This window comes from Xiphias gladius, chromosome 4 (genome assembly GCF_016859285.1).
Source record: "Xiphias gladius isolate SHS-SW01 ecotype Sanya breed wild chromosome 4, ASM1685928v1, whole genome shotgun sequence".
In the NCBI taxonomy this organism is placed as follows: Eukaryota; Metazoa; Chordata; class Actinopteri; order Istiophoriformes; family Xiphiidae; genus Xiphias; species Xiphias gladius.
The window spans coordinates 1,974,202-1,992,702 of record NC_053403.1 but is presented as its reverse complement, the minus strand read 5'-3'; the positions used below and the strand labels follow the sequence as shown (position 1 = coordinate 1,992,702).

The 18,501-nt window shown below is 43.1% G+C and overlaps 1 protein-coding gene across 1 annotated transcript in view; it reads right to left on the bottom strand.

The window, feature by feature from the left end:
* Positions 1-229: 229 nt before the first annotated feature.
* The window catches only part of LOC120789292, a 44,787-nt gene continuing 26,515 nt past the window's right edge, over positions 230-18,501 (bottom strand). The window contains exons 14-17 of the mRNA XM_040125916.1: positions 12,461-12,680; positions 9,269-9,476; positions 3,084-3,166; positions 230-1,029 (exon numbers count right to left, since the gene is read on the bottom strand). Of these exons, the coding sequence (XP_039981850.1) occupies positions 3,127-3,166; positions 9,269-9,476; positions 12,461-12,680 (468 nt within the window). The 3' untranslated portion in view covers positions 230-1,029; positions 3,084-3,126. The remainder of the gene's footprint in view (positions 1,030-3,083; positions 3,167-9,268; positions 9,477-12,460; positions 12,681-18,501) is intronic.

The following is an 18,501-nucleotide window of genomic DNA, read 5'->3' as shown; positions in this document are numbered from 1 at the left end:
GAACATGCTAAACATTACACCTGCTTAACATCATGTTAATAATTGTCATTATTTTGATTATCACTGATGGTTGAGCCCCTAATCCTATACTATAGACCACTGGTTCCCAGCCTGAGGATTTGGACGCCCCCCCAATGGGATCCCAAAATAGACCTGAGGAGTTACAGAATAACTTAAGGGATAATGAGAAAGAAAGAAAAGTCAGCTTTCGCAAATGTAAGCTTTTCGCCTCATTGGGTCTATAAAAACCCTTCAAATCAAACAATCTGAGGAGGAAAATCACTTTTTGGTTGAAGTGCTCACAACTCATTCCCCACACTAAAGCCTTAACCTGTGCTGAAGGGCCACTAGTAGCTATGGTTCAATTTTAAGGGGCTACAAGCCAAAAAGGTGGGGAAGGTCTTAGTGGTCTAATCTTGCTATTCATCCCCACTGCGACTCATAAGAGGTTCAGGTGTACGACAGGGTAAAGAGCATTTGTATTGTTTAGCTTGAAAAGGTTTTTGGAAAATTATGAAACGATTTGGGAGAACAACAGTCGTCCAAGTCAGAACAGACCTAAACGACAAAAACAGATCCCTGATGCGAGGTCCCCTTTTTTTTAAATGCGCGAGAGAAAGCGTTCACATTGTTTCCTTATCATTTCACAGCAGATCCTGAGTATTTTCAACAATGACAAACCTATTCACTACGGCAACTGAGTACAGCAGACATGTACAAAAAAAACAGCCAAGGGTCGATCAATATCCACCCGATCGATGCTGCAGAGTCGTCCGCCGAGCTTCTCTCCGTCGTCACGCTGCTCGCGGCTGCAGACGACGAAATGTCCGACAGTTTTCAAAGTGGCCTAAGTGTCCGTTTCCCCTGAAGGGAAATTGTCCGATACGAAGCTCGGAGCTCTGAAGAGTTTGGAAATGTGCATTTTTGTCCTGAAGACTCCTCGGCTCAACGTCATCTTTGACTTTTGACCAAACGCGTGAGGCCGCGACGAGTCTCGGGTTCCTGCTGCTGGGTCCTGTTTCATCGAGTCTGCAGGGAAAAAGATGTGATATCAAAGGGTCGTTCCAGTTGGGCTTGGAGAGCCACAGAAACCTGTCATTACAAACTGGAGATTCAGAGTTTGACAGGTGTGGAGGGAGGGTATAATGACTGGATCCTGTATTTCCCATAATTACACTCAACAGAGACTTAGGAGCTTGACACATACTAGTGAGTACAAGTCAGGATCTGTGGGCCTCTGCTGAATCCACTTTTGATCTCTCTCTCTGAATCTGTCTCTCCCAAGTCTAAATTTAACAACACTAGGGATTTTGTTGACGTTTCAAACACTATTTTGGTTGAACATTAAAGAATAAAAACGCAGTTTATTACAACTTTGTAGTGTCGTCCAGCATTGTGCAGTTTTTCTGCAAAGAAGCATTATTTTCATTCTCGTAAATAAAATCTTTAACAAATTGTGACCCTGAGAATTTTAGAAGCCATGATCCAAGAAGATTCATGGAATCATTCATAGAATACTCATTAAAAAAAAAAAAAAAAACACTTAGCATCTCCTCAAACATGTAAAAGTTAACATTCACAAGTTAATAACACAGAAATAAACACAGAAGATATTCTGGAAACGTTTTATTTCGCAGATCTGTCATGTCCTAATAATTTCTTGAACTTGTGAAGAACTGTAATTTTGTGTCAATTACACAGAAAGTAGAGTCAAAATTCTGGGACAATTCAGGTTGTCTTGCAGCATCTAATGGTGGGAATTCTTACATTTTTCTGAAACACAATATTAAGCTAATTAAGCTTCAAGGAAAACAAGCGGTGGGGCGACACCAGGCAGCAAAGGCCAACGTTTAATGAGCGAGGCGACGGCGTGAACGGTCTTTCAGTAACTACTTTCGCTTTCACAATAATTTAATCACAGCAGCACATCGAAATGTTGAAACGCTGAGTATTCAGATGTTGGGAAAAGCAGAAAGGAAAATCCCAATCAGGTGCTGATGAGTGAGCAGAAAAACTGGGTTGAGTGTTTCAGCAGCTGTTGATTTCCAGAAGAGTTTCCCCGACAGAACTGATCATCTTAACCCAAGTAAATAATAACGACTATGTATTTATCAATAGAAACTTTTTACTCCATGTTGAATTGTACTCTTGCCTGTAGACAAATTTTACATTTCCGCATGTTCAGATAATCTGCTGTGCACTTTACATTTAGCTTTTAACAAAAGCAACCGATTGGAATTATCAATTTGATGCGAACCCATTTTCCGGTGATTACTGCCAAATTACATGGTACGTTCCAATTCTGATTATTAGGAACTTACATACCAGTGCAATGAAGCGTTATGTTCTTTGTCAGGCCTCAGGCTGTCCCAGTGATGCGGTTTAGCTTCTTCCTTTAACAGTGTTCACCTCCTCAGCTGGACGCTTTCCTGCTCTTTCACATTTTTAACTTCTCTTTCTTAATGTGCCCAGAGCGACTCGGGACAGAGAACGACACGGCAGAGAGAGTGAAGCCCTTTAAATAATGGGGGTAGAAACGTACTGTTCGTAGCACTAAGTTAGCGAGACGTCCTGAACCTCCCTCTCAGCTCGGCGGCGACTCCAACCCCAAAAGCAGATCACTAAGGAGCAGAGTAATCCCCCCCCCCGAGGTGAGACATGGACTCAACCAATCCTGGCGTTTAACCGTCGACGGCGGTTTCTTGCTCCAAAACAGCCCTGACGTTCAGTCCTCCTCCATCCGTTGGGAGGTTTAATTACTCACTGTTCAGCTCCGTGTCTACTTGGACACGCTGCAGCTCCAATTTAGCTTCAGACTGTCAGGACAGAATACGGCCCTGCAATTAGTCTGAATAAAACGATCAGAGGAAGATTAAAGCGTTTGTTTGTTTTTGGTTTGGATTTCCACACTGGTGCAATTTGGTCGGTTGGTTCTCTCGGGATCATCTGATAACACTGTCGGCGCTACCTTACACACTAAAACCTTGCTGAGTGTACGTGATCTTCCTGCCGGCAGTAACAGATGATTGCACACGTGGGATTTAACCAGAACGACTTCGCTCCCGGCAACAAGCCCCTCTTACCTTTTGTATTATCCTCAGGTGCCGTCCGATCCGATATATTTTCTTAACTGGCCAGGCCTGGGGAGGAGTATTCGTCTTTGTATCTATAAAAAGAGAAAAATGAAGCCGTTGTGAAAACGAATCTGCAGCCACAACAACTTTGCACATGTACAGGGGCAAGACTCCCCCCTGGAACCGGAGGGAGGACTCTTCTCATCTCCGTCTACAGAAGAGATTCCAGATATCAGAGGAGACCTGCAAATAGAGGCTGGAAACAAAATCCTCCCAGCAGGGATGATGATTTCTTGCTACAGCGTGAGAGGCTCATGTTTACAAGAAATGTTTCTTACCAAAACTAAATCATTTGGTCTCTAGTAGTAAAAAAAAAAAAAATTCATAAGAACTTGAAAAACATCCGGTTATAACATGAGAAGGATCTTGTATGAACAAGAAAAGGAACTGAGCCAATTGTTTCTCGTTATGGTGGCAGCAATACGCTGCCAAAATGTTTGTGTCTCTGCTGTTTTTATTTGCGCTCAAGTCCTTTGTGCTGCCCTTCATATTACACAGTCCCCAACGGATCTAAGGCTTTTCACTCAGATTTATCTTCATGTAATGAAACGGTCCCTTTTGCATCACTGAGTTAAAGACAAGCACACGCTCGTTTCCTGTAATGATGAAGCTTCAGACACATTAAGCATTTTAATTTATCGCATTTTATTTACTACAAACAAACACGTGAAGTTTTAATCACGTTCAGTGTCTTTCTGGAGGATGTTTTTGACGTCTGAAACCTCCTCATATCAGATTCCAGGAGGTGTATCAACTCTCAACACCCTCGCTTCTCTCCCTGAGCACAACTCGTGTGGTGGCTCCTTTCCTCTGAAGCACAAGTAAGGGTGTGTTTTATATTTCAGTTAGCATATATAGCACGAATCGTCATGGCTGAACACCATCTGCACAGCAAAAAAACTGAAACGGCCCCATAACACTGACAGTGGGCACAACTTCAACCTGGAATATCTCAGTCCAAAGATTCGGGAAATCTGATAGATCGGGGGATGATGATTTCAGAGTGTTGGGGCTAGAACAGCAAAGGTGCATCATCTCTAGTCGGTTCGGGGGATGAATAAAAGGCCGAGGTTTGAGGATCAGAGTGGTCGAGAAGTGGAGCGAGGACCTAGGGGATCAGAAAGACTCTTAGCAATGCGGTCTCAGTACTGTGTTTGTGAAGAAAGCCCAATTGAAATGCCAACGATTTTATGACCATCAGCCAGCTTCAGGAGTTGGTCTGAAACGATTCTTTCAAGGATTTTGGCTAAAAAGGGGTAGCTTGGAAATTGATCTATAATTCTCTAACTTGACTGTGTTGACAGGGTTTTTTTAAGACGTGGCTGAACACTGGCAATTTAATTATTTAAAATAGTCTGGTACGGACCCCGATGCGAGAGAGTAGCTGATAAGAGAGCAGGCTGGGACTGAAGTTAGGAATTTCGTGGTTACTGTATCACAGGGGCTGGAGGAGGGACCCATATGGGCTACAGTGTTTAAAAGGATCTGCAGGGAGATGGGAACAAATTCAGATGGTAAAAATAGGACGGCTGAATGGGGTGGAGGGTAAAACAGTCAGGGGGAAACTGGATCTCGGACTATCGATCCCGCCAACAAAAAAAGATAAGAAGTTAAAGATAAGATGAGGTGGGTACGGTAGGAAGAGAGAGATTTACAAGCTGGTTAATAGTACTAAACAGAAACCTTGGGTTGGGTTTATTACCAGTCCAGTTCAGTTTAAACAATAGCTCCTTCAAATGGAGCTGGTGAACTTCAAGTTTAGGTTTTTTTCCATCTACGTTCGGCCTTCATACATTCAGTTCTCTGTTGTCACTGATCCAAGGGCTCGTATTAACAACTGGGCCAGTCCTGGAAGCGTATGGAGCGGAAAAGTCAAGGGGCTGATGTACACAAATCATTAAACCAACTACTTTGGTCATTAATACTGGCGAAGCGCGGAGGGCAATTAGCCAGACTTAAAAAGGAGCTGGAGAACGTGGCCGCGGACAGCTCGTTAAAGATGTGAGAGTGTATCATACGTTTCCGGGTTGTTGCAGTAGGTGGTAAGGGTGCATCAAAGGTAATACAAATATGGTCAGAGACAATTTAGAGACGTGTCCAGAGTAGAAACTAAGTCAAGGGTGTGTCCGCGGTTCTGCGTGGGGCCAGAGACGTGCTGCACAAGGTTAAAATATATATATTAATGTTTCAGAAATCTCTGGCAAATGAGTTAGGATTGTCATTATTAATGTTAACGTCACTAACTACAGCGGCCCTATCGAATATAAGCACAAGGGAGCACAGGAACTCAGAATTCAGCGAGGAAACCCATATTTGAGGTGGGTCAATAACCAAAACCTAACGGAATAAATGTGGGACGATTTAAAAAACACGGCCCACCAGGGCCTGTGAACCTGGGTGCATTCTTACATTGTAACTGGCTGGGCAGAGCTCCACTAGAGGGGAGCACTGCCCAGGTTTAGGCCAGGTCTCGGTAAGGAATTGGAAACCAAATTTATGGGATGGAATTAGATCGTTGCGGATGGAAGATTTATTGGACACAGGCTGAGAGTTTAAAAGAGCGAAGTCAACCGGAGTAAGGGGCTTAGCTGAACTGGAATTACTACAGCAGACTGTAATCAAATTATCTGACCTGGCAGCTGAAAACACAGACCGTATAGGGTGGCGGGTATTAAATCTCGGCATAATCCTGACAGGAATACTGTAAGAGCCCAGGGAGGTTGCAGGCAGGCAGGTGGACTCGCTGCAGGTCAGGAGGTAAAGGCCTAACCGCAGATTAATCACCGACTTTACTGAATGAATAAAGCCGACTTTACGGCCATCGCGGGATTTGTCAGCTGGAAAAGAAATGACCGACCAGCAGGTGCTTTGGCGTACGCTCTACTTGAAAAGACAGTATCTTACTCTGTTTCGTGTGTTAAACTGTTTACAATATATCTTAAATATTTATACATGAAATCTATTTAGAGATATATAATTAGTGTATTGGTAATTAGCGTATTCATCAATGTATTGTTAAATTTTTTTCTTTCACTTTCACAGTTCACTGACCTGTCAGTCCTTCATGAAACATGACTTAATCTGTAGCCACCGGGGTCAATCCCGCCCCTTCTCTTAGCTCGGGACGTTTTCTCTCCTACTGTGAAAAAAATCTTGACTGTCACCACAATAATTTTCTCCTAACCTTGAATCCAGGACATGTTGGCTGTTGTCATGTCAACTCCACAGTTAAAATGTGCAAAGTTGTAGTATCATAAGATTTAAAAAAAATATAGGGTCGTCAATTTTTTAAATTTTTTAAATTTTTTTGTAAAAATATGATTTAGTTACAGTCGGGGCTTGTAAAGGACTTCATTAAAAAAAATACAGTGGAATTTGTAATGTAGAAAACATCAATGGATGACGATTACTATGTTAAAAACGCATACTGGTCACATAAAAGTCAGTCATTATATCAATGTATTACAGACGAGCACCGTTAATCCATCGTAGCGCCCAAGCTCCACTTCCCCAAGCTCAACGTTTACGTTTTTAAAAAAAAACACACGCAACGTGACAACACACACAGGGCTGACGACTGAAAAACCAGCCCGGGCGAGGACCCAACTAAAACAAATCTTAGTAGGTAAGCCAGCAAGTGTGTAGGTGCAGGATAAAAACGTGACCTGGAGTACCAGGGCCACGTGGAGAGCAAGGCGCCACACTGGTGTGTGCTTTAGGCATAAATTTGGAGCCTCAGAAGTGTCCCTCAGTGTTTTTCCAGGGAATCTTCTGATTTAGCAAGCCTTTATCTCACACCAAAATGATTTCAGTGCTCTTTCCACCAGCTCTGTGTGTTGTCGAGCAGCCAAGTAAGATTAAAAGGAACAGCAGCTCCGCAGTATTAACCTTTTGGGTTCTGTTCAGTGTTTACTGCCGTTTTCCGTTTCTCTGTCCTGTTCTTGGCCGGTCTGGACGTGGGATTAGACCAAACAGGGTTCAGTGTTAATGAAAGGTGGCAAATCCCGGCTGACAGCAACCCCCCAAGAACCCCTTCAATCCCCCAGACGAGACAGAAAAGCTGCTGGAAACTTAAACTTCTCGGAGGAGGCCGACTGCAGCTTTTCCTGCTGTTTGCACATGTAGCACTGATCAAATATTCACACCAGAACAAAACCACTTCTGACTCCAGTTTTCAGAGTAACTACATCAGTGTCTCCTCCAACAATCCCACACACACACACACACACACACTAGACATGAATACATTCAGTGTGTTGACCAGTAAAATGAATGTTTGCTGCTGCTTCAGGTGATTTGAAGTCATCAGCATGCGAAGCTCTTCTGACTTTTCTCCAATGCTCCATGTTACACACTGATTAGTTTTAGCTCCTCCGACATCAAACAAATAATTCACAGGTAAATAAAACAATCAGTTAAGAAATAATGATGTCAGTTCAACAAAAGCTGACATTCAGTTCCAACACAAAAGGCTGGTAATTACAGCTGTAGACCTTTAGCTCGTTGAGACTGTATTTTGTGGCGCCGTTGTATTGGAGCAGATTAGCTCGCACAGGTGTTTATCATGATATCGCTGTTCTCCGGGGTTTCATTAACATCTCATCACTGGCTAGAGGCTGAATGGAAATTCAAAAGAAACGACATTTCTGCTGTCTGAGAGGGCAACGGAGCTGATGACGATCATGGGAGTGTAACCTATGAGAAAAGTATCTGTGTAGACGTTCAGCTGATGGGAGGCTAATGTTTCAACAGAAAAATATCTGAGGTGCTGAAGTCTAACGGGGTCGAAATGACATTTTTCAGGCAGTAGAGAGGCAGCGAGCGTGAGCCAGTGGTTGTTAAAAGAAACGCTTTCTCCTCGTTAAAAATCAACTTAGCGTTTATTTACAGGGCCGAGGGCTGGAGATGTGAGAGAGAGATTGCAGAGCTGCAGCTCGAGAGAGTCAACACTAAAGACAAACAGAAGACGGAGAAAGGAACGGAAAAAGTACATACTGCTGTAATTTTTCCACAGCACCTCAAACCTCATGTTACAGAGGTTTGTTTATTTAGTCTGTCTGCTTAACTCTGAATGAGCGATTTGTGATTCCGGTATTCATGATTAAAATTTGACTTGACAAACACGTTGTTGGTTTGGGTATTTCCACGGGATTTGTCGGGGGAAACGGGAAAAATACAGGAAATATCGCCAGCCTGGTCCCATGCAGTTTTAGTCTAGAAAAAGCATTTTGAGGTCGGATCTCCCTGTCAGCCAAACCTTCTGTGTGTTTCAGTCACAGTATTAAAAGTACCGCGGCTCCCTACAAGGCAGTTTGTTAAACAGTGCAGGCAATACATTTTTCATTCAGTTAAAGTTTCATAACTTACTGAAATCTCTGGCAAACAAAAAGCTGACGCACAGCAAATGAACCATAGTAATAATTAGGCTTTTGAACAAAATGTGACAAAGTGCAATGGAAACAGGGCTAGAGGCTAAATAATACATGAAGCTTGAGACTTAAACCTTCACGGAAGCTTCCGCTCCACTAAAGCAAAAAAAAAAAACCCCACATCTGTGTGGAGCGATGAGGAGACTGTGACCTTCCTCAATTTAATTCATGAAATCAAAAAAAAATATTGAGTTTCCATCATGTTTTCCACATTGTTGTCCAGCATTTGAGATTCAACTTCACGTTCTTTTAATCACGTTATCTTGTTGTGCCCTCGTCTTCTGCAACGGTTTAGTGGCACCTGTTAAGAGAATCAGCTCCACCAACGGTTTATCTCCACGAACCGACTCCTAGCATCTGCGTGACGGTCGATGGAGGTGCGCATTAATTCCCGTTTCCCTTTGCCAACTGTCTCCAAAGTCTGCACTACATTTGGATGGAAACCTGGCTATAAGGACGGACCTTCTCGGATCTGAAGCCACCGCTTTGGGCCCCGGCGAAATCACAACAAGCATCTTTCAGTTTTTTAAATGTTACAGAAAATAAACCAGCCCTGCCAAGTGTTTATTTTTTATTTTTTTTCTATGTTCAGTCCTGGTCATTTGGTTTTCACGTTCTTCTCTAGCTACTGTTGGACCAGCTGATGTCTGAGACTTCATCAAACCCAACATCCCAACAACCCTTGTATGTACGTACTGTATTTACCTGCACACAGCCCCGTGTCCAGGAACTATGTGGCACTCCCCTCCTTGGCAGTAGTCCGGCTGGAGGACACACAGGCTCTGACAGGGCAGGCCGTCCGCCGGCAGGAAGCCCGGCTCACACAGACACCGAGCCTCCTTCGTCCGGCCGTTCACCACACAGCGGGAAAACTCATCGCAGGCCAGGAATTTGCAGGGATCGGCCTGATCCGCTGCGAGGAGAGGAGGGAGAAAAACGTAGCCGACATTAGTATTCATGAGGCGTGTGTCCGCGCCTCCCTCTAAACACCCTCCTCTCTCCAGGAGATGCTGAGGAGTGTTTGATTTTAATGAGATCCTCAGCTTCTGCTCTGCATTGAAATGTAAGATTTAGCGCTCTGGGGTCGACGGCTTCCGAGACTAAACGTCAGATACACTCTGGGGAAATTAGCGAGTTTGAAGGGTTTCGCAGAAGAAATGAATGCCATCTGATGCCACGACGTGTGGCCGGTGTCTATCTGGTGTGTGGAACCGTAAATCATATGTGTGTGTGTGTGTGTGTGTGTTTGTGTTTGAGTCAGGGTTTCAAGAGCCTCACTGAGGTCACATCCAGTACAACGTCACAGGCCTATTTTACCTTACCACAGATATATTAGTATCAGTATATGCTGACTGATAAGTAACGAGAAATGTCAGCAGAGAAATATCAAAGTTGATTTAGTTACTTTTTAAAGGTTATTTAGAAATAGTGTTGCTTTTACACCGTTTCTCCACCAGAACACTGAGCAGTTTCACAGCTCTTTAATAACCAAATCTGAGAGACGCTTAGCATAAATGTTTATGTGGTGGCAAAGTAAGAAAGGACGTTTACTGTTCTTTGTTACTTTTTAAGTACTTGAACCTGCGTCAATCAATATTTTTCTATTGACACAATCACCAGCGCTGCAGAGCTTTTCAGCCTCTTTTAGCTCATTTCCAGCAGGCAGATTTTTTTCGGCAAACACGTCAGTGAGTAGCTGGTGAAGAGTCTGACAGTAATAACAGGCGCAGAAGAAGTAATTTTTTTTTATTTTTACTTTTTTAAACCTGCGATAGTTATTTTTTGGGGGGCACTTGGGGGCAGCGGAGACAAGTAGTGAACACAACACTGACATATCATCACCTTTTAAGTTGATATGTTGCACTTGTGCGCAAACGGTCCCTTATTTCCACATCCAGCAGTTACAGAGCAACATGATCATTCTGTTGGAGATGTGTCTGAGTCCACCTGATGAATCTAAGCACAGTACTCCCTCTCTTTTAGCTCTATTTTTGGTCTCCACCGGCATCTGAGGGAAACATCTGGCTCCCCAGCTGCTAAATGCTCCACTACGTTCACCAGCTGGTCTCTGACTGGGTCTGTCTGCTGTTTGCTGCTGAGCAGGCAGTGGACGGAGGCTTTGTTAGAGCTGTTTTGATGAATATATCTGCTGCTGCTGCTGCTGGACACAAGGTTTATGAGACTAAACCAAAATAGTAAAGTTTTTGGCTGCAAAACTCAAACAATGAACCTAAAGACGTTAAAAACACACCGTAGCTCTGGGGGCAACTGCAGCGTTGGAGGTAATTCTTAACTTTTGTCAAGCAAGCGGCCCGGTTCACATATGTGTAGTAATTTGATCCACTGTAATAAACTAAAATACTACTTAAAGCAGCTTTAACGCAGAACTCTTACGTGTAATGGAGTATTTTTACATTATGGTATTGCTACTTTCCTTTAAGGCTCTAAATACGTCTTCCACCACTGCCGACGCATGTTCGGCCGAGTGCAGATAGCGGTATTAAATGCCCGTGTTTTATCACAACCGGCGCATTGGTACGAAGTGATTGTTTCAGCACAAAATTGATCCGCAATCAAGATTTCGCTGAGACACAATTGGCCGCCTCTGAGGCAAAAGATTTTGCAGCGGCACCGCTCCTCCCTGCTGCTCGCTTCTCATCTTCATCACTGTTATTCCGGCCCTATGATGTTCTGTCCAATCCCGCAGTGTATCGGTGGAAGTGACATATAGACCTAATTACTGAGTCTATTTAAGTGTGTTTGTGATCTCGGCTCTTTGCCTCCAACTCGTCTGTGGAGAACATTACAAGACAAAGCTTATCGAGTATGAGACGCACACAAAGTAGCACTGCTGTGACTTATTAGAAGATGTTAGTGTTTTATCACACACATAAATAGGTATTATTAGACATCGCAGTACTGCAGCTGTAAAATGAATGAGGCATTCAAAGGTTTTTCCCCGTATTCTGAAGTTATAAAAATATAGTTGTATACAATAAAGATTAATCGAGTGGCTTGATGTTAGAAACCTGAATCCAGTCTAACAGTCGAACTGCTGGAGTATACGTTGCACTTCCCAAACAGAGCAGGCCTACATCAGCCACATCCTCCATGTAGCTGACACCACACAATTATCCATCCTAACCTACCGGTGAAATCATTTTGAGGGTGAGGACGTTTCGTCGTCTTCTAACCACTGAATCATTTCTGAATCCAACCGGCTAACGTCAGACCCGTTATAATGACGTTTAGGATAAAAATAAGCCACTAGCTGTGGCTTTTTACCGTTTAAAAAAAAAAGACCAACAAAATGGCAAGTCTTTGTCCTCATTAACAACACAGCACAGAACATATCCTCTATCCTATCCTATAGAAACAACACAAGTTTGAGATGATGCTTAAAATAGAATGCATATTGTTTAATGCTGCGTGTACCATGAGAACAGGCTTGTAGTTTAATTTACAGAAATTAATCACATTTTAAATCACAATATCGGTCATAAAAAAATCGTAATTAGAGATTTTCCGTCAAATTGTTGGGCCCTTCAAGCGAACCCTGTGAACCAGACGGTTGCTTTTCGGTATTAGATAAGAGACAGTTCAGTCGTGGGAAGTTTAACAGTCAGGCTTAAGGCTGTTTGTCTCATAAAGTTTGACACTGGAATTTAGTTTGACTTTGGCTCATAAAAGTGGGTCTGAATTGGACAGTTTTAATGCAGAAAAGTGCAATAATTGCATTCTTTTTTCAGTTCCACCATTTTTCCAGATTACAAATTTCTGAAGAGACGGGCTAGTTAAGAGGACCGAGGTCTCCATCTCAATCTTATTTATACCCGTGGAAGACAAGCACATTTCAACAAATGAACCTGCCGGGGGTTCGCGCCGTCCAAATCGTACCTGGTTCAATGTCCAGAGAGTGGGTGTCAATGTGAATGTGCAGGTTCTTGGACGCGGCGGAGCAGAACTCCTCCAGGACGCAGTGGACGGCCTTGGTGATGTTGTACGGCACCGACTTGGTGAACTTCATCTTGCTGTTGACGACCACGCTGCCTTTCCTGAAGTTGAGAATCTCCAGCTTCTTGAAGCCTGTCAGGTTGGCCTGCAGGAAGGGCAGCAGCTGGAGACAGAGGCGGAGAGTTAACATCCCTTCCTAGTCCCTTTTTCTGCCACGTTGAAGCAGTTTTGATCCTGAACCCCTCTGAGGCCACCTGGAAGACTGAGTGGCCCTTAGAGTAAAGACGCTGTTAAAAATTTGACAGTTCATTTGATATTGATGACCGAGTCGTTGCTTGTATTTATCAAACAGCCTCATCTGTCATACGTGAGAGGCTGCGTAACCGATTCACACAAGGAAGACGGTAGAGGAAAGTTACTAAAAAGATTCCCTAAAACCAAAGATTCTGCCATCCTGAGATGGCATCCTGCCATGTGAGATTACAAAACCTTTACAGAAGACAGAAACTACACAAAACAAACCGGCTGCATTAAGGAGAAACAAAAAAAGGAAAGAAACGTTTAAACGCAGTTTGGTGGCAATTAAATTCTGTTATTATAAATTCCGCTTCATCTCTTCTGTCTAGACTCAGTGGGATCATAAATAACCTGATGCTTCCCATATTACTCAGCCATCAAACAGTCTACAAATCACATTTTATACCCGTACAGCCCTGACTGATATGTAAACTGATATATCCAATCTGATTCTGCCCTGCATTTCATCCCCGCACTTGAAATTTCTTTGTATAAAAATGAACAGACGTATTTGTTTACAGCCGTCGCAGTTTTTTCCCTCCCTGGACTTGAGCCGTTTATGCGGTGTGAAGGCGGAACGGCCTTCCAATCATACAAACGTCTCTCAGAGAAGGAGCTGCTCGGCAGGAAGAACCGATCCACGGCGGGCCGGACGTCGAAGAATGATGTCTTTCAGCAGACATGGTAGGAGAGATTAGAGTCGTACTGTCAAGCTTAGCTCTAGCAATTTTTTTTGTGATTTGGGTGGAGTGTCCCTTTTGAACCAGAAAGCAATCAGCAGGCAAACACCTCCGTCCAGGCCAGATCGGTTGTTTTAATAGTGGAAAGCATTCGGAAGTTCTACTTTCAGAATCAACCCCCCCTGTTCTTGAAGGACTGCGGTCGTGGTCTGTCCTGACACGTAAGTCTTAGTTACTCTCACTTTAATTGTACCATCAAAACCTAGTCTGAGACGGTGGTTCCCAATATTTTTCTGCCTGACGTACCCCCAATCTGTCAGATGAACCAAAGGACCCCTTAATCAGTGCCACCCCGTGTTGCTCCAAATCTCTTCCTTTGAATTGATTTTAAACTGGATGCTATTTAATGCGACACTGTTGGACAATAATTTTTCTTATACAAGACATAGTGATTCTGCATTGACTGAGCCTGGGAGGTGTAAAGGTTACTGCAACACTAAAAATACTAGATATAAAAATATATAGTTATTATTAATAAATTGTGTTTACTATTATTTAGTCCCTGTGGTTGTGAATCACTGGTCTAAGTGATAATGGATGCATAATGCGTCATATATACCGAGGCGTAAACACGGTCTGTTTATTCTCACCTCTAATCTTTTCATTTTATTGCATTCCTGGCAAAACATAAGCAACTGCTGTCACGGCGATATTGGGACCCTAAAATGTTTGCGCAGATACAATCGTGAGGTATTCTGCCTTTCAAATGATGTATAGTGTGTTGAAGTGACGCGAGGATGCTGTCTGATGGCCTTTGGGGGTTAAGTCGCAATAAATTCAAATTTCTCATATGGTGTCGTCTTTGCCTGAAAGCAGCGAAAGGAAATTATTTTGTAGCTGCTGTGTGTGTGTGTGTGTGTGTGGACAATGTTTCCTTAAAGGATAATTACATGTGTAAGTTGCACCGGCAGTGACTGCCACTGATGTGATTATGTTGTTTACGTAGGAGATGCAGTTAAGCAGCACACTGCTCCCTGAGATGACTTAACAGTCGCCTCGGTTTGCATCGCTCGTCGCTTTTCTTCACTTAGTCCTTCTGTGATCAAGGTCGACTTTTCTAGAGTGCTCGCCTCAAAATAGACGCCGCGTCGACAAATTAGGGTCTTTCAAAATCCAGTTAAACAAAACGCGGCCTCGCCAAAAAGCCTCAGAGGAGCTACATTCCTCAACAGCACACAATTAAACTGAAAAAACAAACACTCAACTATTTTTTTCCCTCTAATTCCCATATGGCCACACATAATTGCCTCTACTGAGGCAGTTAACAAAACTGTTCAGCCAGATGAATAGTAAAATCTATTCAGAAAATGTGGGTCTCTTAAGGATTAGAGCACTTTTTGACGAGGCGACATGTAGGCCCAGAGCCGATATGTTCTATTCATGTGGTAATTACTGCGTGTTTCGTTGAATTTTTTTACCGCTCTCAGCGATATCAGAGGAAGAGGAGCAGGTGACTGAAAGGATGCTGGTTCGATTTCCCCAGGTCACACGAATCAAGACTTCTTAAAAGGCACCCTTGGGCGTGGCACTCGTCCCCGGTGTGTTGCTCACCGAGAGGGGAAGTGACATTCACCACTGGCTCGACTCACGAGCTCGGTCACTTGATCTAAACAGCAGGAAGTAGAACCAGCGTCACCGTGCAGCAGGTGTCAGGAGACAGTTTTCTCAAGAACCTTCGGTAACAGCAGAGTTAAAGACCAGCCACAGCAGAAAGTGGTGCTCTAATCGTGCCAGGACACGAAGTGGAGTCCTGCTTCCTCTCAACAGTCCATTTTCTTACGTTGGGACAAATAAATGGTTGGACAGCACATTGTCATGCTCATACTATGGCCATTTAGGCACAAGGGTCCACCGACTGGCTGGATGGAAATGATGTCCTTCACCGTCACCAGATCTGAACGCCTGCGGGTTGTAGACTTGGGGAATCTAAGGTCCATTTCCCCTTTATTTGTCACCTATCTCCACCTTCTGCATTTATTTAGATTAAAATGAAATGTTAATCCAATTACTTGCACTCCTGCTGAAAAATACATCCTGGGGGTAATTTAAGTTTGTCTATACATAGTCTAAACTTGATCTCTAAACTGTCCTCCTTCTGTTCATACACCCACAGTGGCTGACAGTGTGGCAACCATTTTATTCTGATGGCCCCTCTGGAGACTTTGTGGATACGTAATGAGAGCAGTGACTGCGTCACCGTGGCAAAGCTAGAGTCAGTGACATCTTTCCACCTGCCCCAAGTCCAGTAATTATCTCTCCTTGTATTCAAGCGCTCAATAAAAAGAATGACATGCTGCTTTGTCTCTAATCTCAAGCGAGTCTCAACGTGAAACTGCACTTCAGCTTTGTTTGCTATCATTTTACCATGCAGATTAAAATATCTTCTGCACTGGGTTTTTTCAGCAACAATTTCACAGATCAGCTCTTCAGAAAATAAGTTTTTATACCGTAAACTGTGGAGAAAGAGACATTTTCTTACTTCAAATACAAGTTGAGGGGAGCAATCTACGGGCGGCCGGACACGGACCTGCTTTAACTTTTCATTTCAGCCTCAGCACATCTGACGCAAACACCTCTTCATCTTAATTTGCACTGACTACTGCAGGAGATCGTTACATCTCTGCACGTGCTTGCCATGCCGCCGCATTTTCTCCTCACTTTCTGCCCGACTACAGGATTAATGTGCAGATTAATCGAGGTCGTCAGAATACACAACTGTGCTGACTGATTTTTAATTGGTCTGGTTTGTTTCAGTGCCGTTGTCACATGAGGCTCCCAGGGTTACATACCAGAGATATTTTTTATTTAATCAAGTAAAGGATTGCTGACCGTGCACGATCTCTCTTGGCCTGTTTAATATTAGCACCTGTATGACGTTCCTCATACAACTAGGACCTACTAATGGCGGCCGCTGGGAACATCCCAGAAAAACTCGTTTATTGGTGGATTACTGCTGTTTGAGAAGTTCGGTTGGAAAATGTAACGTTATCGGAGAAAAAGGATTCACAGCAGTCAATAGAGACAAATTAGGCCATTTTTGTGAGGGATGTTTACATTGTGGGTAACTCCTTTAATATAAAGGAATAAACCTGATGTGAAATAACGTTTCTCATTTAATGCTAAAACGCAAACAGCAGAAAAAAAATGTACCTTCGCACCACAATCAGTTCCCAGTCGCTGGAAAGTAGAGTAAATATTCCCAATTAAATCAGCAGACTGAGACAAAAGTGTGCTGTGTTCTACAATAATGTGCTTTAAGGATCCCCTCCACAATACATTAAAATACTTAATAGAGGAAACTACATACTCCTTAGAAATTCAAGAATATAGGAATACGCGATTCATTTCAAGTTTAATTGCTGGACACAAGATGTCTCCTACTTTACTGTAAAAAGTTCCTTCTCAGTGTTTCTGCGCTGGAGGCTTCAAGCGTCCACATCACACTCGTGTGTCCCCAGCATCGGACCGGGATTGGCTTCCAAACGATTTTTGATGTCACAAGCCATGCTGGCAGGCCCACCTCTTAAAAATCAGATTTTCAGCGGGCACAGAGAAAATTTACGCTTTCATCAGCTAATTTGAAAACAGTCTTCACTGCGCATACGCAAAAACGGAAAAAGCTTCTCGCCGCGCAGAGAAACCGGAGCAGCGCCACCCTGATCCGGGGGGTTCAAACCAGCTGAGTGCAGGCAGCCAAAAGGGCGCCTGAGTTAAACTGCTGCCTGGCTGCTAATTGAAGGGATTTAAAAAAAAACTTGCTCAGGGACGAGCTAATCAGAGCTGCATTCAAATGCGAGTAACTGGCAACAATGAACCTGCTAAGTAAAAGGCAGAATGTGTGTGAGCTGATAAAAGTGGCAGAGAGAAGAGTTGAGCTCCTCTCTGCAGATGCTATTTGATCTAAAAATTCTACCCAAGGATGTCGATAGTTGCTGATAATCTGAAAATACAGCTGTTATACCATCTTTAGATTTAAATCTTTAAATATCTTCACATAGTCATAACAGGTAAATAGATTTTATGTTTAACGCCGGAAACATCTACGTCCGCTCTTCGTGTTTTTTCTCACAAAGAGCGGATGCACAGCGGTGTCATCTCCTATTTATGACTGTGTTCCCATGGCATGTTCTCCCTGCCTCGTTAATTAAGATGAGACATTGTTTTTTGTTGTAAAACAAAAGGCTGTGTTTTACCTGCCTGAGCTTGAAATAATTCTCTCGCTTCCTCTGTTCATCCAAAAACATCAAAACGGAAAACTATATAGAATATATTAGAAATACTGTGAATCGAAGAGGCAAAGAGGCATGTTGTCCTCAGAGCCTGGGTCTTAGTTTTGATTATACTTTCTCCTTGAAGAGGCTATAATCTATAGTTTTATGATAATGAATCAAATGATGATGTGAAAACTGCGACAATGTTCAGGAGTCTCTGGTAGTGATGAACCTGCAGAGAATCACCGGCTGAATCTGCAGCTCCCGCCGGCTTTACGGCGCTCCGTAGTGAGTTTCGGCTCGCCGTCTGGAAACAACGTTGCTGTTCCGGTTCACTCTCACCGCTCTCATAGCGCCGTTTTCTGCCGCAGCAGGCAGCTGTTTAGCTCAGAGATGAGCTAGCTAAGAATTTAGTGAAATTTGGAATGACTTCTGCCACAACCAAAAAACGTGTAAAACAGATAATAAAAAAAGAAATAATCATTCAAATGCTTCTCAGATTAATTCTGTCTGTTTACATGGCTTTTAACCCTTTTTTTTCACTTGAATTTGTATAAACTAGTTTCGCAAAAAAAAGATTTAGTTAGCGTGGACATCTGATCACGTAAAATAGGATATGTCCGAGACATACGATGAGCCAAAACACTATGACTACTCACAAATGGAGTGAATAACGTTGATATATTGTAACGACGGTGCTCTTCAAGGTGTGGAATACATTAGATGTTACGCTGTA